This window comes from Stegostoma tigrinum, chromosome 3 (genome assembly GCF_030684315.1).
Source record: "Stegostoma tigrinum isolate sSteTig4 chromosome 3, sSteTig4.hap1, whole genome shotgun sequence".
NCBI lineage: Eukaryota > Metazoa > Chordata > Chondrichthyes > Orectolobiformes > Stegostomatidae > Stegostoma > Stegostoma tigrinum.
In genome coordinates, this window is record NC_081356.1 from 38872828 (window position 1) to 38900331 (window position 27504).

At 42.9% G+C, this 27504-nt stretch overlaps 1 protein-coding gene across 3 annotated transcripts in view; it reads left to right on the forward strand.

Annotated features, from left to right (window-relative positions):
* The window catches only part of chrna8 (cholinergic receptor, nicotinic, alpha 8), a 186863-nt gene that overhangs the window by 150990 nt on the left and 8369 nt on the right, over positions 1 to 27504 (forward strand). For all 3 annotated transcript variants that reach the window (XM_059644485.1, XM_059644487.1, XM_059644486.1), the window contains one exon: positions 15319 to 15428. In XM_059644485.1, the coding sequence (XP_059500468.1) occupies positions 15319 to 15428 (110 nt within the window). The remainder of the gene's footprint in view (positions 1 to 15318; positions 15429 to 27504) is intronic.

Consider the following 27504-nt stretch of genomic DNA (forward strand, 5'->3'; position numbering starts at 1 on the left):
TAACAGAACTGCAAATACTTAAAGGAGCATCTTATAAAAGAGGCACAGCCTTGATAGAAAAGATGGACAAATTGCATGAGCCTTTGAGAAACATAGTTCTGATGGAGTAAAATGAGAATATAAGTTCTCAATACTACAACCTCAATGAGTTGTCTGCATGGGAGTGGATTCTCTATTGGAGACTTGGGTGTACATAACTGCCAGGCCACTTCCTTTAAACCTAGGAACATAGGATCAGAGAACGTACCTCATGGGCTGTTACAGTTGAATGATAGCCAAGGTTTAGTTTGGAGTCACTATAATCTGTAAAGCAGAGGACAAATGTTTTGCTATACGAATGGTGCACTGATAAAAGTGCACATTATGAAATCCAAAATTTAAAGTCTCGCTTTCAATTTCCTGAGTATAACATTTAGTAAATAGGAAAAGTGAATTTGTAAGAGACTAACTTCAACATCTTACAAAATATACTCCAAAGGAACTGAAATTGGAATTTGTATTTCCAGAACGCTTTAACACATCTTGCAAACATTTCAAACCAATTCACATTCACTGAATTACAGTTCTGAGTAAGGTTGACTCTGATTTCCCTCCACAGAAGCTGCCAGACCTGCTGAACTTTTCCAGCAAATTCTATTTTTGTTCCTGATTCACAGCATTGAATTATTTTCTTATTACTTGGACAAATACAGTAGCTATTTGTACGTAGGTTGTTTGTTTTTGGTGATGTTAAAGTTTTTTTGTAGTAGAAAGAGCTAATTGAAAAGACCATTGCGAGACAATGATTGGGTTTACAATGCTGGCCCACCAGCAGGAACTAAGACAGAGAGTTGCAGCATTTAAAGAGATGTTAAAACCTCCAGTGGATACCCAGAGAATACAGCAACCACTCAAGATCTATAGCAATGTGGGGAAGAGGATGAAGTGGAGTCGGAAGGGGAGAGAAGAGTGTGAGAGAGGTGGCTTCATGTCAGTTAGTCATTTAGGTAGCTGGCACTGTTCCCTTTTACCCACTCCAGTTTGGACCAGACCAAACCCCCTCAAAATATATTAAGATGATAGTGTAGACTCTAACTTTTTCTTATTTGAAAGGTAAATGTAAAACATTGTGTTCCAAATGCAATTTGATTGGTCAAACTACTCAATTATAAGTAAAACACACTTTATTTTTACACTCCAGTTAAAATACGGACAAAATAAAAATAAAAGAATTGACTTAACTGTAACTTTATTCAAATGCTTAACAAAGTAAAATATTTTAACTACTACTAATGAATTGTTCTACGATAGTAACATCCCAAAGGCAAATTTAGTAAAATGGATTGTCTCAAATACAATTCTAGCAGCAGAAAGAGAACCCCAGCTTCTAGGTGTAACAGAGAGAGGAAAAAGAGCTTCACCTTCAACTTCAAGACCCCAGCAACTGCAGAAAGCTAAAACTAAAAATCCTAGTTCTGTGGGAGTTTGACCCCACCCTTCAGGCTGCTTCTATATTCCAACTTCCTAAAGAAAAAACGAGGCCTCACAATATGTTTAACTGCTTGACACCTGTGTTTCAAGTTTTCTTTATTAAAAAGAACAGGACTAAATACATCTTTTAAAGCTATAGTATTGTCACACATCTCCATTCCTTGCACTTGTTTTGACCCTGGTGTATTGTGGTGGTGATTTTTAAGCAGAGGTTCCATAAGCCACCTGGAACCTCTTTACATTGAGTGACCTTAACAGGCCATTTAATAAACTACTCGCTACTTGTGCTGAGTAATGGTCACACCTCTCACACTGCTTTCAGAATGACTTTTTTTTAATTAAAAAAAATATACTTTATTCATAGAATATACAAAAAATAAACATACTTATACGCCTACCAATCAATCTAACCACTCCGGGTTACCCTGGGGGCACATACACCAACTAAAAGAAAAAAACAAAAACAAAAGAAAAACCCTGGCAATCGTCTCCCCGCACAGTCCCCGTTGGCCCACTGACCAGCTGGGGAAGGCACCAGCTGGGCCCAGTTACCGAATAGGGCCCCGTTACATTCCGGCCGGGGGGGCCTCATATGGTGGTCTTTCCTTGGCCGTGGCTGCCCCAAGCTTTAGCGTGTCTCTCAGCACATAGTCTTGGACCTTGGAGTGCGCCAGTCTGCAACATTTGGTCGGAGTCACTTCTTTCAGCTGGAAGACCAGCAAGTTGCAGGCAGACCAAAGAGCATCTTTTGCCACATTGATGGTCCTCCAGGCGCAGTTGTTTTTGGTCTCGATGTCCATCCCGGGGAAGCTTTCAGAATGAAAATAGCCAGGAGACAGGATCCTAGTAAGAGATAACATGCCGGCAATGTTGAGAAATTGATGGCCCTTTTGTCTCTAATCTAGTCTCAGCAATCGCTTAAAAATTCAGCCTGGCAAAACCATAGACATCTGGGAAGGAAACCTTAACCAGGTATGATATAATTGGTAATTCCGGGACCCAATATTGCAATTGTGTTTCTCTGGCTAAAATGCATTTGAAGTTTTAATGGCATACAAAAGCAGAATGAACCTTCCATCCTTACCTGGTCTGAACTGCTTGTGCGTCCAAACCAACTGTAATGTGATTAATTTTTAACTGCCTTCAGATATGGTCAAGTATGGAACTCAGTTCAACTCCGGAAAGTTGGAGAAGGGTGATAAATGCTGCCAAATGTATCCACTTCCCATGAAAGAGCACATTTTAAAAAATTACTGTCAAGTACTGTGGCCATTTGTAGTTGATTCTGACTGGATTTCTTCTCTGATGCCTGGCCAGATCAGTTAGTATAGGAGTAGTGAAGTACGGAAAGTTAAGCAATGAAGCCTAATCCTACATCCCTACCCTCACTCTGACCTGGATGACAATTTATTGCGTCCCTTCACTGCCCTGACACCTTATAAATTGTGTGGTGGCGCAGCTCACCAATTTTCCTAATCATTGCCACTAATAATATCAACCTCAGAGACCAGCAGGCTCTCTAGTGGCAGCTAAGCCAATGAGTGCATGTCAGGATCTTGCAGCCTGGGTAACAGCAGCAATGTCTCTAATGCATTAGTTGGAATATCAGGCCCCTCCTCCTTCAGAGAAGTGCCCATTACTCACTTCTTGAAGACTGTGGCTCAGTCTGAGGCATTCAGTAAAAATAAATTGATGTTTTGTTTGGTGGTACTATCAGTCCTTTTAGCTGAGCCCCCATCTCTTCTGAGACTGTGAACAGCTGCAGGCTGAAATGGAGATAACACAGTGTGGAGCTGGAGGAACACTGTGCATTTCTGAACACAAATGCATTTCTGAAGAAAGGTCCCGACCTGAAACATCAGCTTTCCTGCTCCTCTGACACTGCCTGGCCTGCTATGTTCCTCCAGCTACACAATGTGTTATCTCTGATTCCAGTATCGGCAGTTTGTACTATCTCAGGTTGAAAAGGACACTAGCAACAGCACATGGACACCCACTATTGTCCATTATGTAGCCTCTTTAAGTGAACCGATGCTTGGCCCAACACAAACATTGCATCCCTTAAGTGTGCCAGTAACGCTTACTGAATGTTGATGTGTCTGAAATAAGTGCACGGTGGCTCACTGGTTAGCACATCGCCAGGAACACAGGGTCACTTCCACCTTCGGAAGACTCTGCGTGGAGTTTGCACATCTCCCCATGTTTGTGTAGGGATGCTCTGCTTTCCTCCCACAGTCCAAAAGTGTGCAGATTAGGTGGATTGGCCATGTGAAATTACCCTTGGTGTTCAGGGAGGTGTAGATTAGGTGGATGAGATGCTCTGAGAGTTGGTGTGGACTGGTTGAGTCAAAGAGTCTGTTTCCACGCTGTAGGGATTCTATGATTTGCTTTCTGAAAGGACATTGGTGAACAAAATGAATTTTTGCAACAGTTTACGATGCTTTTGCAGTCAGATTTAATTATTGAATGTAAATTCCACCAGCTGCCAATTTGGGATTTGAACCTATATCCCCAAAGCATTAGCCTAGACTACTGTATCACTAATTCAGTGATGTTACTACCATCTTTCCATGCAAGAGTCCTTGAAAGAGATTACAATTCCCACACTGAAGAAAGTGTGCAAGTAAACGTCTATCAGGATTATATTGGCAGCAATGTTTACTTTCTTCTGCCACATCTCCAACTCCTGGTCTGTCTATCTGCCAGTAATCATTAATAAAGTTATACATCATTCTGAGTCATCCCCACTTTCGGAGAAAAATAAGATTGAGGGAAGAAATAAAATGATATTATATAATTCAGCTTTCTGAATGAACAGCAGATCTGCAAACCTTGAAAGCCCTGCCCAATTTTCCTCTTAATATAAGATCATAAGTTGTAGATGCAGAATTAGGGTGTTCCACCCATTGAATGTGCTCTGCTAATTAATGAGATTGTGGCTGATCTGATAAGCATTGACTCCACCTTCTCTACCTTAACCGCATAACTCTTGACTTCCTTAGTTACTAAAAATCTGTCTATCACAGCCTTGATTATACTTAAAAGCACAGCCCCAACAACCCTCTCTGAAGTAAAGAATTCCATAGCTGAGTAGCTTCTGATAGAATAAATCCCTTCTCATCTCTATCTTAACTGGGCAACTCCTTACTCTGAGATGATGCTCCCTGTGCTAGACTTTCCCACAAGAGGAAACAGCCTCTCTGCCTCTACTTTGTCAATTCACCCCAAGCCACCTGGTACCTCAGTCCATCTGAAACCTGTACCCTACACCCTGCTGGCACACAGACCCATCACTTATCTTACATATTTGCCTTCTGTCAGTTGCTATCAAACTGACTTTGGACCCTCTCAACAGCTATTGCTGAAAAAAGTGAGCATGATTTCTGTGACCAACCAATCTACTGCTCGCTGTGTGGGTTTTTGGACTGCTTCAATGATGAAGACTCTTGCCTCAGAAGCCTGGTTGGAAAACTTCTGCAACAGAAAATACTTTGTCAGAACTTGGTCATAAATGGGGAATCCAACCAAGCTGGGAAGATTTGTTATGTCAAGCCAGAGCATTACTGCAGCACTGTAGGTCATTCAGCCCATCATCTCTCTAGGAAGTAATCATATCCAATCTTGTAACTATGTAGCTAAAACCCAATATCCTTTGCACCCTCTCAAGGACCCAACTGGGACCCTATGCACTAATGAAGGATGACACATTCACAAACGCTGGCCTGTGCCTTAGTAAATTAGATTTCTTCTTGAATGATGTTGTTGACTTGCTCTCTGAGCTGGCTTGTTTTTGTTCAGATGTTTCGTCACTACGCTAGGTGACATCATCAGTGGAGCCTCCAATGAAGCAATGTTATTGTACTCCGCTGGAAACTTATACTGTCAAGTCCATTATGGTGAGTAGCGCCATTTCCGGTTTTGATCTGTATGGGTTTGTACAAAACCAGAAATGATGGTACTCACCATAATGGATCGGACAGTATAAATTTCAAGTGGAGTAGAATAACATCGCTTCATCGGAGGCTTCACTGATGGTGTCACCTAGCATGGTAACGAAATGTCTGAATGAGAACAAGCCAGCTCAAAGAGCATGTCAACAACCCAAGCCACGATCTTTGCAAACATGTTCTTTTTGAATCGTACACAGCAGTCATCAGAGGGCTGGAAAGTAAAGATGCAGTTCATTGGAAATGTTTTACTGAATATTCAATTCTCGGGTATGATGTGCCCTAAAAAACCCAAAGTACAGAGCTGTTACAGATCATTTTTATGCAGAACAACAATGTGATTTCTTAGACTATGATGTTTTCTTTTAGGTGAACTTTAGAATTTCTCCATCTGAACTTCACCTTGTTTCTTGATTCATTTGATTGCAATATTGAGTTGGAATATAGCATGTAGACTGTAGAAGAGTTCAAAATGAACCTGTTGTATTGTTGTAAGAAAATGAAGTTAGAAACACTGTAGTCCATCTACAAAACCCTTGGGTGTGGGGTAGTGAAACAGAATTCACAACAAAGAAATAGCATGAACTGCTGATGCTGGAGTCAGAGACAACACATCTGGAGGAACACAGCAGGCCAGGCAGCATCAGAGAAGCAGGAAAGTTGACCTTTTCAGTCGGGACCCTTCTTCAGAAATGGGGGAGGGGGAAGGAAGCTGGGAAATAAATAGAGAGGAGGGGTGGGGCTGGGGAAGATAGGTGGAATGGTGATAGGTGAGTGCAGGCAGGGAGTGGTGGGGATTGGTCAGTGGAATGGGTCAGATGGATAGGTGGGAGAGAAGAATGACAGTTTGCGTCAGGTCAAGGATGCCGAGATGAGACGGAGAATTGGACAGAGGATCAGGTTGGGGGTGGGGAGAATTTAAAACCAGTGAATTCTATGCTTAGGCAAAAGGGCTGTCGGCTCCCGAAGCAGAAAATGAGGCGCTGCTCTTCCAGTTTGCAGGACTTGTCATTGTGACACTAGGGGAGACCCAGGATGGACATGTCACCCAGGGAGTGGGAGGGGAAGTTAAAATGGTTGGTGACCGGAAGGTGTTGTCGTTTGTCACGTATAGAGCGCAGGTGCTCCATGAAGCGGTCTCTGAGTCTCCGCTTGGTCTCACCACTGTAGATGAAGCCACATCGGGAGCAGCAGATGCAGTAGACAACAGTGGCAGATGTATATGTGAACCTCTGTCTGATGTGAAAGGTTTGCTTTGTGCCTTGAATGGAGGTGAGGAGGGAGGTGTAGGGGCAGGTGTAGCACTTCCTGTAGTAGCAGGGAAAGGTGCTGGAGGTGGTGGGGTTAGTGGGGAGTGTGGAGTGAACGAGGGAGTCTTGGAGAAGGCGGTCCCTACGAAAGGCAAATTTGGGTGGGGATGGAAATATATCTTTGGTGGTGGGGTTGGATTGGAAGTGGCGGAGAATGATACGCTAAATGTGGAGGTTATGGGGGTGGTATGTGTGGATCAGGGGATTCTATCTTTATTTATGTTGGGGGGAGGATGTGTGAGGGCAGAAGTGCCGAAAATGCAAGAGATGCGGTTGAGGGCTGTGTGTCTTGGAAGGTTTCAACGTAAGATACCTTCTTTTAACTATTCCAATGCTGTTTAAACAGAATGTTATTCAGAAGTTAAGTTTATATGGCAATGAACTATTGAAGTCTCCATCAGTTTCTGAAAAATAATTCATTGGAATGATACAGTCTCCAAAAAAAAGACCTTGCCATATTTCTTTTTCTAATGATCGCCATTCATGTGGGGATGATTTGAATCACACGACATACACACTTGCGCAAACAGCAGCATCACAACTGCCGAGACGAATTATGGAATTTGGTGTTTTCAAGAAAAATGTCTGAATGTGTTCATTCAAATTGAGAAAAGATAAATCAAAAACAAATCTTGTTTTCAACAATGCTTTTTTGTTAGGTGGCCTGATTTTGGAAAGTATATCTGTATAATGAACCTGCTTCGTGTCAATTTGATAGTTGCTGTACTGTGTTATCTCTTCTGTGGATATTAAAGTCTACTTGCAAACTCCTTCACCACACACTGACTGATTCCCACAATGATGCCAGTTATTGGAAAACATCAGCTTTTTACAACTTATGTGAATGACTTTGATAAGGTAAGCAAAGGCAAGGTAGCTTTCCGGAGGATGATGTGTTGTAGCCGGAGGTTGGTGGGGTGGTGTGTGAGAACCCAAGACATTTTTCCATCCCCACCCTTGTCTGCTTTCCAGAGAGACCACTCTCTCCGTGACTCCCTTGTTCGCTCCACACTGCCCTCCAACCCCACCACCTTCCCCTGCAACCGCAGGAAATGCTACACTTGCCCCCACACCTCCTCCCTCACCCCTATCCCAGGCCCCAAGATGACTTTCCATATTAAGCAGAGGTTCACCTGCACATCTGCCAATGTGGTATACTGTATCCATTGTACCCGGTGTGGCCCCCTCTACATTGGGGAAACCAAGCGGAGGCTTGGGGACCGCTTTGCAGAACACCTCCGCTCGGTTTGCAATAAACAACTGCACCTCCCAGTCGCGAACCATTTCCACTCCCCCTCCCATTCTTTAGATGACATGTCCATCATGGGCCTCCTGCAGTGCCACAATGATGCCACCCGAAGGTTGCAGGAACAGCAACTCATATTCCGCTTGGGAACCCTGCATCCCAGTGGTATCAATGTGGACTTCACCAGCTTCAAAATCTCCCCTTCCCCCACCGCATCCCAAAACCAGCCCAGTTCATCCCCTCCCCCCACTGCACCACACAACCAGCCCAGCTCTTCCCCTCCCCCCACTGCATCCCAAAACCAGTCCAGCCTGTCTCCACCTCCCTAACCTGTTCTTCCTCTCACCCATCCCTTCCTCCCACCCCAAGCCGCACCTCCATCTCCTACCTACTAACCTCATCCCACCTCCTTGACCTGTCCGTCTTCCCTGGACTGACCTATCCCCTCCCTATCTCCCCACCTGTACTCTCCTCGCCACCTATTTTCTTTTCTCTCCATCTTCGGTCTGCCTCCCCCTCTCTCCCTATTTATTCCAGAACCTTCACCCCATCCCCCTCAATGATGAAGGGTCTAGGCCCGAAACGTCAGCTTCTGTGCTCCTGAAATGCTGCTGGGACTGCGGTGTTCATCCAGCCTCACATTTTATTATCTTGGATTCTCCAGCATCTGCAGCTCCCATTATCACTCACACATACCAAAGTGTAAAGCTGGATTAACACAGCAGGCCAAGCAGCATCTTAGGATCATAAAAGCTGACGTTTCGGGCCTAGACCCTTCATCAGAAAAGGGGGATGGGGAGAGGGTTCTGAAATAAATAGGGAGAGAGGGGGAGGCAGCTAGAAGATGGATAGAGGAGAAGATAGGTGGAGAGGAGACAGACAAGTTAAAGGGACGGGGATGGAGCCTGTAAAGGTGAGTATAGGTGGGGAGGTAGGGAGGGGATAGGTCAGTCTGGGGAGGACGAAGGGGCATGGGGGCAGGATGAGATTAGGAGGTAGGAAATGGAGGTGCAGCTTGAGATGGGCGGAGGGGATAGGTGACAGGAAGAACAGGTAAGGGAGGCAGGGATAAGCTGGGCTGGTTTTGGGCTGCAGTGGTGGAAGGAAAGATTTTGAAGCCGGTGAAATCCACATTGATACCATTGGGCTGCAGGGTTCCCAAGCAGAATATGAGTTGCTGTTCCTGCAACCTTCGGGTGACATTATTGTAGCACTGCAGGAGGCCCAGGATGGACATGTCGTATGAGGAATGGGAGGGGGAGTTGAAATGGTTCGCGACTGGGAGGTGCAGCTGTTTATTGCAAACCGAGCGTAGGTGTTCACAAGGCGGTCCCCAAGCCTCCGCTTGGTTTCCCCAGTGTAGAGAAAGCCACAACTGGGACAGTAGGTGCCGTATACCACATTGGTGGATGTGCAGGTGAACATCTGCTTGATGTGGAATGTCATCTTGGGGCCTGGGATGTTGGTGGGGGAGGAGGTGTGGGGGCAAGTTCCCCTGCGGTTGCAGGGGAAAGTGCCAGGTGTGGTGGGGTTGGAGGAGAGTGTGGAGTGGACAAGGTAGTCCTGGAGAGAGTGGTCTTTCTGGAAGGCAGACAAGGGACTGACCTATCCCCTCCCTACCTCCCCACCTGTACTCACCTCTACTGGTTCCATCCCCATCCCTTTAACTTGTCTGTCTCCTCTCTACCTATCTTCTCCTCTATCCATCTTCAATCCGCCTCTCCCTCTCTCCCTATTTATTTCAGAACCCTCTCCTCATCCCCCTTTTCTGATGAATGGTCTAGGCCCGAAACATCAGCTTTTGTGCTCCTAAGATGCTGCTTGGCCTGCTGTGTTCATCCAGCCCCACACTTTGTTATTACAGAAATTACAAACCCAGATTCAGTAATTATAATTAAGTAACGATAACTACTAATTATTACAAAGAAAGATTCTAGCTACAGATAAATAATATGCATCTATTAACTCCTCCTACCCACCCGTACAGACAGACACAGATGGACAAAAAGAAAGGGTGTTGTGGGCAGAGGGGAAGACTGAGAAGCCAGTTCGGTCATCCATCATTCAGTCATCCCAGGATTATCAGGGTGACCTGCTCCTTTATCTTCTTCCTTCAGGGAGTTTCACTTGCTAGCAGGATGCATAGAGCAGTTGGTTCACCTTTACACTGTCTCTGATTTATTAGTTAGAAACCACAGTATACAGTAACTGATGAGGAAAAAGTAAACTGTCTTTCTTCAGGCTTGAGGTGGTTTTTTTTCTTACCTGCAAGAACAGGGACAATTCCTTCTGAAATCCAGTGATTTCTTACTCAATTGGGGAGGCCTAGTTGTATTATTGTTAGACTATTAGTTCAGAGACCCAGGTAATGTTTTGAGGACACAGGTTTAGAACATAGAACATAGAAAAGTACAGCACAGTACAGGCCCTTCGGCCCACCATGTTGTGCCGTGGAATAATCCTAATCCAAAAATAAAATAACCTAACCTACATTCCCCTCAATTCACTGCTGTCCATGTGCATGTCCAGCAGTCGCTTAACTGTCACTAATGACTCCGCTTCCACGACTACCACTAGCAAACTATTCCATGTGCTCACAACTCTCTGGGTGAAGAACCTCGCTCTGACGTCTCCTCTATACCTTCCTCCTAACACCTTAAAACTATGACCCCTCGTGGCAGTCAATCCTGCCCTGGGGAAAAGTCTCTGGCTATCGACTCTATCCATGCCTCTCATTACCTTGTACACCTCGATCAGGTCACCTCTCTTCCTCTTTCTCTCCAGAGAGAAAAGTCCGAGCTCAGTCAACCTCTCCTCGTAAGACAAGCCCTCCAGTCAAGGCAGCATCCTGGTAAACCTCCTTTGCATCCTCTCCAAAGCCTCCACATCTTTCCTATAATAGGGTGACCAGAACTGGACATAATATTCCAAGTGTGGTCTCACCAGAGTTTTGTAGAGCTGCAGCATAACCTCGCGGCTCTTAAACTCGATCCCCCTGTTACTGAAAGCCAAAACACCATATGCTTTCTTAACAACCTTAACCACTTGGGTGGCAACTTTGAGGGAGCTATGCACTTGAACACCAAGATCCCGCTGTTCCTCCACACTGCCAAGAACCCTGCCTTTAATCCTATATTCAGCATTTAAGCTCGACCTTCCAAAATGCATCACCTCGCATTTATCCAGGTTGAACTCCATCTGCCATTTCTCAGCCCAGCTCTGCATACTTTCAATGTCTCACTGAAGCCTGCAATAGCCGTCAATACTATCAACGACACCTCCAACCTTTGTGTCATCAGCAAACATACTAACCCACCCCTCAACCTCCTCATCCAAGTCATTTATAAAAACAACAAAGAGCAGAGGCCCAAGAACAGACCCCTGCGGGACACCACTCAGCACTGACCTCCAGGCAGAATACTTACCGTCTACAACCACTCTCTGCTTCCTGTCAGCCAACCAATTCTGAATCCAGACAGCCAAATCACCCTGTATCCCATACCTCCTGACTTTATGAATGAGCCTGCCGTGGGGAACCTTATCAAATGCCTTGCTGAAGTCCATGTACACCACATCCACTGCTCGACCCTCGTCAACCTGTCTCGTGACCTCCTCAAAGAACTCTAAGATTTGTGAGGCGTGACCTACCCCTCACAAAGCCATGCTGACTCCCTTTAATCACGCTCTGCTTTTCCAAATAGTCATAAATCCTATCCCTCAGAATTCTTTCCAAAACCTTGCTGACCACAGACATAAGACTGACTGGTGTGTAATTTCCAGGGATTTCCCTATTCCCTTTCTTGAAAAGAGGAACAACATTTGCCTCCCTCCAATCTTCCGGTTCGACTCCCATGGAGAGTGAGGAAGCAAAGATCTTCGCAAGCGGCTTAGCAACCTCCTTTCTCGCTTCCTGGAGCAACCTAGGATAGATCTGGTCTGGCCCTGGGGCCTTATAAATCTTAATGTTTGCCAAAATTTCCAGCACATCAATTTCAACTTCTTCAATCTCGATCTGTTCAAGCCTGTTTTCCTGTTCCTCAAAGTTCTCATTCACAACAAGGTCCCTTTCCTTAGTGAAAACTGAAGCAAAAAACTCATTTAGGGCTTCCGCTATCTGCTCAGGCTCCACGCACAAGTTCCCTACGCTATCCCTGATCAGCCCTACCTTCTCCTTGATCATTCTCTTATTCCTCACATATAAGTAAAATGCCTTCGGGTTCTCCCTAATCCTTCCTGCCAAGCCTTTTTCGTACCCCCTCCTGGCCCTCCTCAGTCCAATTTTGAGCTCCTTCCGAGCAAGCTTGTAATCCTCTAAAGCTGTGCTAGACCCTTGCTTCCTCCGCCTTACGTAAGCTGCCTTTTTCTTTTTGACGAGAAGCACCTCTGTTCCCATCATCCAAGGTTCCTTAATCTTGCTCGTCTCAGAAGAACAAATTTATGCATCACTCGCAACAACTGCTCCTTAAACAGTCTCTACTTGTCTGTTGTGCCCCTTCTGTGGAACAATTGCTCCCAATCTGTACTTCCCAACTTCTGCCTGATAGCATCATAGTTTCCTTTTCCCCAGTTAAATATCTTCCCCTGGTAACTGCTCCTTTCCCGTTCCATGGCTGTGGTAAATGTGAGGCTGTTGTGGTCACTCTCGCCAAAGTGTTCTCCCATCGCGACATCCTACACCTGTCCTGGCTCATTGCCGAGCACCAAATCCAAAATGGCCTCCCCCCCATCGGCCTGTCCACATACTGAGTAAGGAAACCCTCCTGAACACACCTGACAAAAGCGGCTCCATCCAAACCATCTGCACTAAGGAGGTTCCAATCAATAATCCCACTGTGGCAGATAGCGAAATGTGAATTCAAAAAAAAAGCTGGAATTAAGAGTCTAATGATGACCATGAAGCTATTGTCTATTGTTGTAAAAACCCACCTGGTTCACTAATGTCCTTCAGGAAAGGAAATCTGCTGTCCTCATCTTGTCTGGCATACATGTGACTCCAGACCCTTGCCAATGCGTTTGATTCTCAACTGCCCTCTGGGCAATTAGAGATGGGCATTAAATGCTGGCCTGGCTAGCAATGCCCTCATCCAATGAATGAAAAGAAATTTACACTTAATTCACACCCCTTAGTTATCTAGGAATCAATCACATTGTTGTTGGCAGACATAAGACCATTATCATCAAAATCTGGTCACCATACCACAGACCAATCAATTACTTGGTGCTGGCTGAAGTTGCATTTATGGTTACAGCTTGCCTGTAACTAGAAATCCCCCACTGTTTGAATGAGCAGTTGTGTAAACAACATTTATAATGTGAAAAGGATAAATTGCTCTTTTTTAAAAAGTACAGCAATCCTTCAATGGTCCTTGACTTTTAAGGCAATTATTTTCCCCACTTCAGCCTACAAGCAAAAATCTGAAAAAAGTGGTCTTCACAACTGTAATGGGAGCTAATGTCTGTTATTGTCAATATGACTTTACCTGGATATACTCACTCATACAGCCTGTGGCACTATAGAATCAGAGAATCCTTTCAGTGCAGAAAGAGGCCATTCAGCTCATCAAGTCTGTACCAACCCTGCAAAGAGCATTCTTAACCAGGTCTGCCCTTCCCCATTACCCTGCATTTACCATGACTACCCCACTCAGCCTGCACATCCCTGGACACTTTGGGTCAATTTAGTAAGGCCAGTCCAACTAATCATCACATCTTTGGACTGTGAGAGGAAACTGGAGCATCCAACAGAAACACATGCAGACACAGGGAGAACGTGCAAGCTCCACACCGACAGCCACACATGGCTGGAATTGAACCTGGGTCCCCAGTACTATGAGGCCAAAGTTCTCACATGTTTTATCACAGACTTAACAAAGAATAAATAAAAGAATTGGAAAGGATCATATGTGAAGAACAAGTTCTTGAAAAAGTCCCCAGTCACTGAGTTTGGACACATTATGACCTATTTTGAAGTTTTGTTTACTCCACTGTTAAGTTAACATGAGCTTTGAGTGTACAGTATATCCTGTACTGTTTGCTAAGCTAATGCTTTATCACTTTACACATTAACACTGCATGATTTCATTTACAGCATTATGCAAATGATGTAAAACAACCACGAGCTATGTAGAAGGGGACATTCATTAAGCAAACCGTGCTCAATGCTTGTTCTTTCATCTAGTTTCTCCTTGGCTCAAATTTCTTCATTCGTTGAGCAGAGATTAATGTCAACTATGCTTAAAGCAAACTGTGGATTTAGATGTGCAAACAATTCCTGTTTTGGTTCCGAAACATCATTGAGGTTGAATTCAGATTGTGAACTCTATGAAAGCACAATTCATAATTCCACAGGGTTTAAAAGATTAAACTCTGTTTTTCCCCTCCATCGTCAACCTCACATCATCTGTTTTAGTTTTCTTTTATTCACTTGTAGGATTTGGGCATTGTTGGCTGGGCTAACATTTATTGCAATCACTGTATGCCGTTGAGAAGGTGGTGAGTCATGTCCTTGAACTGCTGCAGTCCATGTGCTGTAAGTAGACCCACAGTGACAGTAGGGAGAGAGTTCCAGAACTTTGACCCAGCTACCCTGAAGGAATGGTAGTATAACTTCCTGGTCAGGATGGTGAGTGTCTTAGAGACTCAAGGTCTTCCACACACTGTGTTTATTATGTTTCATGTGTTAAATTAGTCAAATACCTACCCTAAAATATAATTCATAGCTAATTTGTATTTTCATGAACCATCTTCTGAACCTCAAGGAGATTGGCACTTTCTATTTTTGCCTATGGGTCAGGTAGTATCATGGGTGAGTACTTTGCATCTACCTTTCTTTCTCTAACTTTGCTGTGAAAATGCATTGTGTTGTTACCCATTGGCTCACTGATTTTGAAATAAATATGGGCATACTTCTTTTTCTCTAAAAACAATTTAACAAGTATTGCATGACAAATCATCAGAATGCATTTACTCTTGAATTGAGAAAAAGATTTAAGATAAATGCCATGCAGACTAGAAGATCATCATTCCGGTCTGTGATGAGTTAACTGGTAAGAATTGCATCACTTTGATCATAAATCAGTGGCTTCTTTCTGGGAAATGTGATGATGCACAATCAGTGAGGACTGTATTGTGCTCAGCTACAATATCCTTCATGTCGAATGTTCCAATGTAATTCGCTGCCTCAGTTTATCCATAAAATCAATTGGGTGAGGAAGCAAGGGACCGGATGTGGAATCAAAGCTTCTCTACAAGGCAATCTTTTCAGAAGATTAGAGAAATTAGAAAAAAACTGAAAGGTTACACTTGAAACTTCTGGAGTTGAAATGATATTGTGTTGTTGTTCCAGCTCGGTACTTTGCAGCAACAATGTTCATCGTGGGCTTGTCTGTGGTCGTCACTGTGTTGGTCCTTCAGCTTCATTACCATGATCCTCATGGAGGAACGATGCCAAAGTGGGTAAGTTATTACTAACGTGGTGAGAAATAGTCAGCAATTGGCGTCTAACAGGAGGAGAACACCAAACAATGTTAGCTGTTTTTGCCTTTGAAAACAGAGTCAGGCTACTCATGAAGTCTGAGGTTCAGTGCCTGTGCCGGGTTTTAGTGGATGTTAGGGTGCCATACAAATACTGCAACTGGGCTCAGTATGCCTGGATTTGAGAGCCAAACTTCCCACAATTATCCACAATTAAAATACAATTATCAAATGAGGCCAGTGAGATTTGCTGTAAAGGCTTATGTACGAAGAATGTCAGTTTTGTGACCAGTGCCAGTGAATGTAGATCTTTACTTACACCAAAAGCAAGGGGTTGTAACCATGTTTGGACACTTGCAAGTGTTGGGAAAAATTATTTTGTTGTTTTTAGTTCCTCGGCTTTCATTAGCTAAAGCCAGATGCTTTTCTCCAAGTTGGAGCCCAAGTGGACCATGTTCAATTAGGCCATCCAAATCACTTGTGAATGCACTAGGAGATTCACAAGATGGAAGATCACATCACACATTTCAACTCAAGGTGGTTTTTTGATATCAACTCAATAGGTGTTTCCCGCCTGACAGACGCAACAGAAACCCACAACAATTTGACTGTTTTGAAATTCACAAGAATGGGTCCATGCTGAGGCACTTCAGCTTTGCAGGTAGATTGGATAGATTAGGATTGTTTGCCTTGAAGGGCAGGTTGAGAGGAGACTTAAGAAACATTCAAAATCTTGGATAGGGTAATGGATAGTGTAAAAGTATTCCCATTGGTTGAAGAATTCAAGGTGATGGCAAGAAGAGGCAATAGACATGTTAGGAAAATCTTTTCCACAGTTCTTTTCTTGGAATATGCTGCGTGTGAGTTTTACATTTATTCATTCATGGCTTGTGAGTATTGTTGGTTGGGTTAGCATTTATTGCCTGTCCCATATTGCTGTGGGTCTGGAGGGTCATACAGGGCAGACCAAGTATGTAGAGCAGATTTCTTTCTTTAAAGGAGATTTATGAACTAGATGTTTTTTAAATAACAAACAACAGTGGATGCATGATCACCATTAGAGTAGCATTTTGTTATTTTAGCTTTTTTTTAGTGGAGCGATTTCAACCCATTCCCCAGAACATTAGCCTGGAGTTCTGGAGTTCTAGTCCAGTGACATTACCACTACATGGTAGGGAGAAGACAGGTTCAATCAAGACATTTAGAGGGAATTGGATTATTATCTGAAGAGGAAGAATGTGCAGAGTTACTGGTAGAAAGCTTGAAGTTTGGAGGGACATGAGGCGAATAATAAGTCGTTCCTTCTTAGAGCAAACATAACAATGATGGGTCGACTGGCCTTCTGTACTGTAACAACTCTGTGACACTTCTGGCTCACTTTTTCTGTCGAGGAAGCATGTAGAAAGGGTTCAGAGCAGCTGCTCTGGAAAAAGATTGAGTGGTACCTTAGGCTCCTTCCAATTTCCAGTATTAATCTCTCTGATGGAATAATATTCATTTTCATGAGTTTCTTAGCGCCATCTAAATACCAATGAAACAACTCTGTAATCTTTCTAATTAAAATTTGGATGACTGTAAATATTCCTTCTGATTGAAAGTTGTTACTTGCAAACCAGGGCTATCATAGAGTTATAAACTACTTCATATATTAGCTCAGAATATCAGTTGTAGAATTTTAATTGTGACCTCCGCATCTTGCTTTTTGAAGATTCTGTGCTCTGCAGGAGTGAACATTGTGGCCACGTGCATTGTTTGAAAAATAGTTCAGTTCGTTGGCTGAATACCAGAAGACATATATTGTATCTGCAATTTTGTAATGCATTACATCTATCTTCAATATTGTAAATCAAAGATCCACTTTAAAGAGTAATTGTTTGTTCTTACTAAAAATTCAGGTGCAGTAATGTAGAAAGAAGTATCATGGTTACGTATCAACTTTCCGTTTGGTCCTGTATCAATATGATGAGGAATATCTTTGTTAAATGTACTATCTTCTTCATATTCTGCTTATAATGAGGTATTCTTACATGATGCATTCTTTATCTCATAGTGTAAACCCATCTTAATTAGTTTCACATAAGATTCAATATCTTGTTCACTTCGGAAGCTCTGTGTAAAGGATGCCACTCTTCTGGTAGTAACTGCAAAACAATCCATAGCAAAGATTAAATTTTGCAACAGCTGTGTCAAACAATAGTAATTTTGTAGGGCAAAGAGGACGATAACTAGAGATAGCTTTGTAAGAAGCAGATGGAGATGATAGGATAGGAGAAGATTAATCTGAGTAAATCGTCAATTTCTTAAGCATTCCAGACAAAGGCGTTAAGTCTACAATATCCCGTTTAATGATATTGGATCACTGCCAGCTTCAGAATGATATTATTTATTTTCCAAAATTAAGCAACGATTAAATAATCAAAAAACACTTCTGTACTAATGTTTTCCTTATGACACTTGCAAGAGCTTATATTACAAGAGAATGTTATGGTAAAATGGGCATTTCTTATAAAAGATATAAAGTCAAATTATGGAAGTTCAAAAGGATTTTGCTTTGAAAGTCAGTATTGAACTATATAGAGGAAAGCAATGAATAACTCGAGGACTTGGATGTTTTAGCTTTTATAATAACCAGCTGGGTGTTAAAGGAAAAATACCAATATCATGACACTGTTGACATGAACACTCAGCTTGACACTTAACAGACAGCTTGGAGTTGTATGTGGTCTGGTATCATTTTAAATATACCATATGACCCAACATATGAATGGATATTATTAATGCAATATCAATTACATTTGGCCAGCCACTGCCCCCATCACCCACAATATGGGTCAAATTTAAAGGAGGGGCAAGTTAGCATACGGTCTCGGATTATCGTGTACTAGACTATATGTACAGCTTCCACAGGCAGGAACACTGTTCCATGTCTAGTGAGGGGCAACAAAGGTCCATTAAGGGGAATGTGCCCACTGCCAGAGGTAGCCAACTGGCATGTTAATAAGCCAATTGAAATCAATTTTCCCCATGTCCATCATGATTCAACACAACAGCACAACCTCCTGCCACTGATCCATCTGAGATCCTTGTACAAGAAAAGCATGTCCTACCCTCTCCAAGTCCACTGAGAAGACTACCTCATCTGCTGCATGCCACCTTAACCAGTTGCAAATATGAAGGCATGATCTCCTCGGTGTTCCTAATTTAATCTCAAAGATATCATTTAATTGGGCCAGGACGTGACTGTAGACCTACAGCAATGTGGTTGACTCTTAACTTCTTTCTGGATAATTAGGGGTGGGCAATGAATTGTGGCCTAACCAGCAACACCCACAACCCATCAATAAATAAAATTAAAAGGCATTCAAAGTGTAATTGTGCAGATTGAAAGATGTTGGCCTAAATTTTCGGATCCTATTTCCAACCCAAATCAGGCTAAGGGTTGCCCACTTGCCATTGGTTTGGTTTATGAAAGGAATTCCAATAGATGGAAGAAATATCACGGAAAATATCAATAACCCATATTTTATTCCAGAAACAAGAGATAAATCTATGACAAATGGTTAGATTTAAAGTAAAGCTTCTTCAGCACCCTAGCTAAGACCCTATCTAACTGCCGGCCAATTCTTTGGACACAGCGGGTAGAGTCTCACCAGAAACCTGTGTCACCAACTCCTGCAATTCTGCTAGAATCACAAATTTCTACCTCACAAACTGTGTTAGAGGGCATCGCCTCAAAATAAAGGGAACCAGATGTAGGACTGAGGCCAGGAGGAACTTCTTCACCCAAAGGGTCGTGAATCTGTGGAATTCCCTGCCCAGTGAAACAGTTGAAGCTACCTCACTGAATGTTTTGAAGGCAAGGCTAGGTACATTTTTGAACAGTAAAGGAATTAAGGTTTATGGGGAGTGGGCAGGTAAGTGGACCTGAGTCTCAAAAAGATCAGCCGTGATCTTATTAACTGGCGGGGTAGGCTGGAGGGCCCAGATGGCCTACTCCTGCTCCTAGTTCTTATGTTCTTCCAATGATAGCCCAGGTGATAGTGTACCTTTCTCCATCTCTCTCTCATTGTCCTTAAAATCTGCACTTTGACCAAGGTTTTGGCGACTTGCTCCTTAAAATCTACTCTTTGACCAAGGTTTTGGAGACTGTGGAACTCTTTTAGTCTTTCCAGCCAGCTGGGGAACTGATGAGATAGGGTGCAAAGCTGGTTTTATACCCGACTCATTTCTACTTTTCATTGAAATCATTTTGTTGAAATAATTGAAATGACTTTGTTTGGAATTTAAGAAGTGTATTCCTCCCGATACCATGTGCTTGCACTTGACAATTTAGGTTAAAAGCTTTTGTGTAACTCGACAGGAAAGTTGGTTTGATAATAGCCACGCAAAGTGCCTTAAGCTGTTTTACACTGTTGTAGACTAGCCATAAGTATAAGTTGTTGTTTGTGGTTCCATAATACTGGTTGTACCTTATCTCTGCAGGCATGATGTGCTATCATTGTCAAAAGCCAGAAGCGGAGAGGATAGGCGCTGTCCCTCAACAACCATGCTTTGCGATGTGAAGAAGTGGGGATGCTAGGCTGATGCTAATGAAGAAATTATGACTAACAGCTACAAACCTCATACAGCCCCATTTAATTTTATTACTAACCAGATGCACCTCGACAATAGAAAAAAGATTTTATTCAATGAATGCATGTGGCTGGTTTGCAGCTACCCTGATGGTTACCAGTGCACAGCTTTTGACCCCACCCTGTGTAAAAAAAAATCTAACCAGCCTATTACCATCCATTTAGTTGGTGGCACCCCTTAGGAAGCCTCTGCCATTGTTGCTCCTAGTACAGAGGGCGTAAGTGGCCTGTTGAATTTATTGATGAATAACAGATGCAGAGCTGTAAACAATGTCCCTGCAACACCCTGGAAAGAGCATGAGGCAAAGGAGTTAAGGATGTGGGTCACTTGCACTATTACAACAGTTCCAGCAGATATACGTAGTAGTTAGTGTAGGAAGTTACAGAGCACCATGACAGCCAGTCTAAAGAAGGGCAGTTTCTCCCTAAATAGCTGCTCAGACAGTGGGAGCCTGGTGGTGTCCTTACGCAGTTATGGCATAGGTGGGGCCTACTTCCAGCAAACAATTTCCCCCACCCCAAACCACATACCTTACCAGTTAAGGAGTTCAACTGTTGCTTCTTTTGTTAGGAATCCTGTTCCTCATTTTTCATGCAACCAAAAAAAGTAGCAAGCTTGGCGCCCATTAGAAGCTGTGTGTTCTTTGGAGATGTGTAAACAGGATAAATGCAGGATGTAAAACAAATTTCTGAAACAAACTCTTTTGTCGGAATCTGAAAAAAATGTGTTATTCAGCACCAAAACAGACCCTTCACTCCAACTCATCTGTGCTGACCAGACATTCCAATCTGACCGAGTCCCAATTGCCTGCATTTGGCCCATATCTCTCTCAACCCTGCCTACTCATATACCGACCCAGATGGCCTTTAAATGTTGTAATTGTGCCCACCTCCATCACACCCTGTGACAGCTGATTTCCGTACACACACCACATTCTGTGTGAAAAAGTTACCCCTTAGGTCTTTTTCAAATCTTGCCCCTCTCGCCTCAAACCTATGCCCTCTAGTTTTGGAGTCCCCCACCCTGGGAAAAGGACCAAAGCTTTTAACCCTATCTATGCCTTTTAACCCTGTCTATCATGATTTCATAAACATCTCTGTAAGGTCACCTGTCAGCCTCCAATGCCCCAACTTATTCAGCCTTTCACTATAACACAAGTCCTAACTCCAGTCTCGGCAACATCCTTATAAATCTTTTGTGCACGCTGTCAAGTTTAACCACACCTTTCCTTTAGAAGGACAGCCAAGAATTGTATGCAGGATTCTAATAGTGGCCTACCCAATGTCCTATACAGCCACAACATGCCCTCTCAAATCCAATATGCAGTGTTCTGACTAGTGTGCAAACCACCTTCTTCACCATCCTGTCTACTATTTTCAAGGACTATGCACCTGCACCCCTAGGTCCCTTTGTTTGACAATTGTACCCCAGGGCCCTACCATTAACTATTTAAGTCCTTATCTGTGATCTCAGTGTTTGTGGGTATTACTTTAAATTCTGCTTCGAACAACCCTTTGAAACCCAATGTCACTAGGTCTTCCTTGATGGATTTGGCATTAGGAGAAGTTTCTGTTTCTATGTATTACAATGCACTGAGTCCTAACAAAATTCAACTCCAATATTTATTGCCAATTAGGATCTCAGCCACATGACAAAAATGTGTGGCTTGCAACTAAGCATCGAGCAGAAGTGGGTTGATAAGCCTTCTGCAGCCATTTTAACTCTATTTTTGCCTTGTTCCCACAAAGCAGGCGATTAAAAATCATACACCAATAGTTATGAGTGCAGAGATTCAGCATTTCCATGTTGAAAGTCTCACAGATGTTCAGTGAGTTATAAAATAAATGGCCTTATAGATCTAGATATTTATTTTTTTATTCTTCCTGTCTGGAACCATGTTTTCCATTATTGAAGGCACTATATTAATGCAGATCTCTGTGGAGTTGGCAATCTTTTAAAAAATTGCAGACTTGCATCAAATTTTAATTTTATGCACAATATCTTGTGTAAGTAGGATAAGTAAACTGGTTTTGCTGATTGTATTCAGTGATTTCACAAAGTAATGGGTCAGAGCATCAAAATTGTTTATATTTTAAGAAAATCAGTTGAAGTGAAAAGGGTATAACAGTTTACAGCAGAGATGCTATTGCCTTATTACACTTCTAATTTGTGAAAGAAACTTTCAAATGATCTAATTTGTATCTTCATTAAATTTGCCTACTCATAAGCAAAAAGAAATTATAACGTGGAAATTCAATTTCAGGCAACCTTTTCAGCTGGAAATATCTATACAAATGATCTGATTTTACATCAGAGTTCAATTGATTTTTTCATAGCAAAAATGAATTGTAATGTGGAAACTGAATTTGAGGCAATCTTTTCAGCCAACAATATCTATTGTTGACTGACTCCATAATTTGCACTTTATATGAATATAATGAAATGAACAGTTTAATTGAAGTATGTAAATAAAACACTGGATAGTTTACATTGATAAAAATACATTGACTGATCACCTTAAGCTTTCAAAGAATATCCAGTTGTGCATTAGCTTTCCAATAGGTCAAAAGTGGTCTTTATTATCTGCCATTAAATTGAAAGCGTGTGAACCTATTGTAGTTCAAAATACCATTGGTGTAGCAAACTGAAGAGAAGTTCAGAGTTAATTTTATGTTAATTATATTGCTAAGGTAACACATAATGGTCATTGTTTTATTAAGTTCCTTACAAAGAGAGCTTCACCTATAATCTCTGCAGTCTTAAGGAATCCATGACCCATGTTGACACTGAATGCAGAGACAGTAGGAACTGCCAATGCTGGAGAGTCTGAGATAACAAGGTGTAGAGCTGGATGAACACAACAGGCCAAGCAGCATCAGAGGAGCAGGAAAGCTGACGTTTCGGGCCTAGACCCTTCTTCAGAAGTGGGGGAGGTGAAGGTGGTTCTGAAATAAATAGGGACAGGGGGAGTCCGTAACTCATCCCTCACACCCCCTCCCTGCAATAACAACCGAAACAGAATCCCCCTCGTCCTCACATACCACCCCACCAATCTCCAGATCCAACGTATCATCCTCCAATACTTCTACCGTCTGCAATCCGATCCCACCACCAAAGACATTTTCCCTCCCCACCCTTATCTGCTTTCCAGGGGGGCCACTCTTTCAGAGACTCCCTTGTCTGCTCCACACTCCCCTCCAGCCCCACCACACCTGGCACTTTTCTCTGCAACTGCAGGAAGTGCTACACCTGCCCCTACACCTCCCCTCTCACCCCCATCCCAGCCCCCAAGAAGACTTTCCACATCAAGCACATGTTCACCTACACATCTGCCAATGTGATATACTGTATCCGCTGTTCCCATTGTGGCCTCCTCTACATTGGGGAAAATCAAGCGGAGGCTTAGGGACCGCTTTGCAGAACGCCTCCGCTCAGTTCACACTAAACAACTGCATCTCCCAGTCGCAAACTATTTCAACTCCCCCTCCCATTCCTCAGATGACATGTCCATCCTGGGCCTTCTGCAGTGCCACAACAATGCCACCTGAAGGTTGCAGGAACAGCACCTCATATTCCACTTGGGAACCCTGCAGCCCAATGATATCAATGTGGACTTCACCAGCTTCAAAATCTCCCCTCCCCCCACTGCATCCCAAAACCAGCCCAGCTTGTCGCCATCTCCCTAACCTGTCCTTCCTCCCACCTATCCCCTCCTCCCACCTCAAGCCCCACCTCCATCTCCTACCTACTAGCCTCATCCCACCCCCTTGACCTGTCAGTCCTCCCTCGACTGATCTATCCCCTCCCTAACTCCCCACTTGCACCCACCTTTACTGGCTCCTTCCCCATCTCTTTGACCTGTCTGTCTCCTCTCCACCTGTCTTCTCCTCTATCCATCTTCAATCCACCTCCCCCTCCATCCCTATTTATTTCAGACCCCCTTCCCCTCCCCCATTTCTGAAGAAGGGTCTAGGCCCGAAACGTCAGCCTTCTTGCTCCTCTGATGCTGCTTGGCCTGCTGTGTTCATTCAGCTCTACACCTTGTTATCAAAGGGTACACTGTGCCATTTTTGATCTTCTGCCAAGTCTGAGGGGCTATTTATCCAGCTTCTCTCATTTGAGAAACACAATTGAAATGTAAACCTACCAGCACCACACTGGGAGGCAACTCCTTTAATGACTGTAAAATCGCCTCTTAATGGTTGGCTAGAAGCACAGGTTGTATGTCCTGTAAACAAGGCAATAAGTTACTGCACAACAACAAAAACAAAGTTTCTGGAAAAGCCCAGCAGGTCTGGCAGCGTCTGTGTAGGGAAAAACAGAGTTAACGGTTCGAGTCGGGTGACCCTTCCTCAGAATAAATTCCCAGACTGCCGAGCTACATTGGTCCAGTGGTGTTTGACATGCCAAGTTTCATTTTCTTAAACATCAAGACTCTCATCAAGAATGAAACTTGGTAGAAACCATGGTAAGATGCCTTCTTAGTAGTTTTAAAATTCCTGAGCCATTGTTGCAAGTTGGTTCTAAGTAGAATCATTTTCTGTCTGATGAATCTAACATAGACAGAATTTCTTCTTTCAATCCAGAAGTGTTATCACTGACAAATGAGTGCCTTCCCTCCACAAAAATCACTATGACATTTCTTAAAACCAGTAACCACCACCAGTAAAATACCCATGTAGCCAATTGAATATTTATATGCACTGCCAATTAATGGCAATGTGATTCATCAAAGGTGAAAGGGGGATAGGGAGAGCAGGAAGGGGCTAAGTCAAAATGGAGTTGGAGGGGGAAATAAAACACTGTATCTCCTGTGGTGCCCATCTCTCTCTAAAGGCGTCAAGAGACTTCTCCAGGCAATGACATAATCGCAGAAGAGGGCAGAAGCCAGAATCTCTTAATAATGACCTGCAGTTATTTCTTTTATTGGAATTTTATCATTTGTCTTATCACTTCACTCATCACAAATGAGAGAAACAGGCTTTATCACAGAGGAACAAAAACAAAGTTGCTGGAAAAGCTCAGCAGGTCTGGTACCATCTGTGAAGGAAAAAAACAGAGTTAACATTTCGCATCTGTTAACTCTGTTTTTTCCTTCACACTTGCTGCCAGACCTGCTGAGCTTTTCCAGCAACTTCTGTTTTTGTTCCTGATTTACAGCATCTGCAGTTTTTTCGGTTTTTACTTTATGAAAGGGGAACGTCATTAGATATTTTTCTTCCATTCCAATCATGAATAATATAGAAGAGTACAGCTTGTTGTAAACCATTTCTTAAATCTCAAACCATTTTTTTGTTTCCTACATTCTTTCGTTATCACAGTCAATAGAATAATTCCAAGCCTTGCACACATTATGAATGTATGACTGGGGAAATCTGGTGGTGCTGAAAACGCCACAGGGGAAACACTGAGAAACAATTGCACATCCTCCAAGGTCTTTATGTGGAGTGTATTAATTTAATTAAGTCTGAATATTTATAACGCAGCCTGACCTATTTTTGATTAAAGCAAATTAATGTGCTCCAAAATATTTGCTGTAATAAATATTGAGATGTACAGTGGTGGCATGTGAATCTGCATAAATAATTTGAAATGATGGACTGTTATTTTCAGGACTAATGGGGGTCTCAGACCCATGTTATCTCAGAGGGTGGTCTGATGAAATAAAATGCCCTCAAGCACTCAATTGGCGACAATAAGACATTCTGCAAATTGTGCTCCCTGGTGCTAGTAGTCATGCCTTACAAGAGCAGGTGGCCAGTCTGCAGTAGCCAGCTACAAATTGCCATCAGTGCTGGAGGGGCAGTGCCTGCTAGCTGCCCCATATTGATCAGAGGCCCAGTAACATCATGGATCTCAGACCAAATCAGATTATGGATTTATAGAGTGGGATCCTTATAGAGATGAAGTTCCACCTTCACAATAAGGGTATTCTCCATCATGAGTGGTGCTATCGCTGTGCTGAATGATTTCAAACATATCCAACGACTCAAAAAGAGGAATGAGCGAGGTGCCGTGGGCCATCTATCGTAGCAGAATTATATTCAGTCACAACCTTGTAGCCTGACATATCTCCTGCTCTATCACTGCTATCAAGCCAGTGGATCAACTGCAGTTCAATAAAGAGTGCAGGAGGGCATGCCAGGAACAGCACCAGCATACCTAAAGCTGACGTGTCACTCTGGTGAAGTTACAAAGTAGGATCATTTTTGTGTCAAACAGCTTAAGTAGCAATAGACAAAGCTAAGTGACCCCACAACCAAATGATCAGATCGAAGCTCTGCTGTCTTGCTACCTCCAGTTGGGAATGGTGGTGGACAATTAAACAACCCACTGGAGGAGGAGCTTCCTGGAATATCAGCATCCTGAGGAGTCTGGCAGAGCTATACAAAAGAAAAGGCCAAAGGATTTGCATCAATTTTCAGCCAGAAGTGCTGTGTGTATGAGGTGATGGTTTGAAACGGTTAATGTTGGAGACTGCATTAAGCTGCATCCAGTCGGATAATGTCATGCAGTGTTGGGTAGAGAGATCAGGAGAATAGCTCCGAAGATCCAAGTGGGTGGCTGTGTTATCTATATCTCTCATTAGTCTTAGCCTTACATTCTCTTGAATGTGAGGCCAAATTCCGCCCCAATTCCAGCTACAAGTTTGCTGACAACATCACTGTTGCAGGGCGGATCTCAAACAACAATGGGACAGAATACAGGAAAAAGATAGAGAGCTTAGTGGCATGGTGCAAAGACAACAATTTCTCCCTCAATGTTAGCAAGGTGAAGGAGCTGGTCATTGATTTCAGGAAGTGAAATGGAGAGTACACCTCTGTCTGCATCAATGGAGCTGAGATGGAGATGATTGAGAGGGTCAAGTTCCTAGGGGTGATTATCACCAACAATCTGTCCTGGCCCATCCACATCGACTCAATGGTCAAAAAGCACAACAGTGTCTCTACTAACTCAGGGGGCTAAGGAAATTCAGCATGTCCAGAAGGATTCTTACCGATTTTTTTTTATAGATGCACTATAGAAAGCATTTTATTTTGATGCATCGCAGCGTGGTTGACAACCTTTGTTCCCAAGACTGTAAGAAACTCTGTGAAGACAGTTCAGCCCATCACACAAACCAGCCTTACATCCATTGACTCCAAGAAAGAACCAACAAAATCAAAGTCCCATCTCAGTAATACTTTCTTCTACCCTTTCCCGTTGGGCAAAATATAAAGAAGTTTGTATACACATACAAATAGATTCACTATAAATACACATACATTTATAATTTGACAGGTCCATACAGAACAGAATCTTCCCCGTTGTTATTACAATTCTGAATGGACCTGTCAGAGTCAAAAGTTAATATTGATCTCCCTCTCTTGTGTACCTATTCTGTAGCCGTAACATTATGTTCTTCGCTCTGTTCTATTACCCTAAT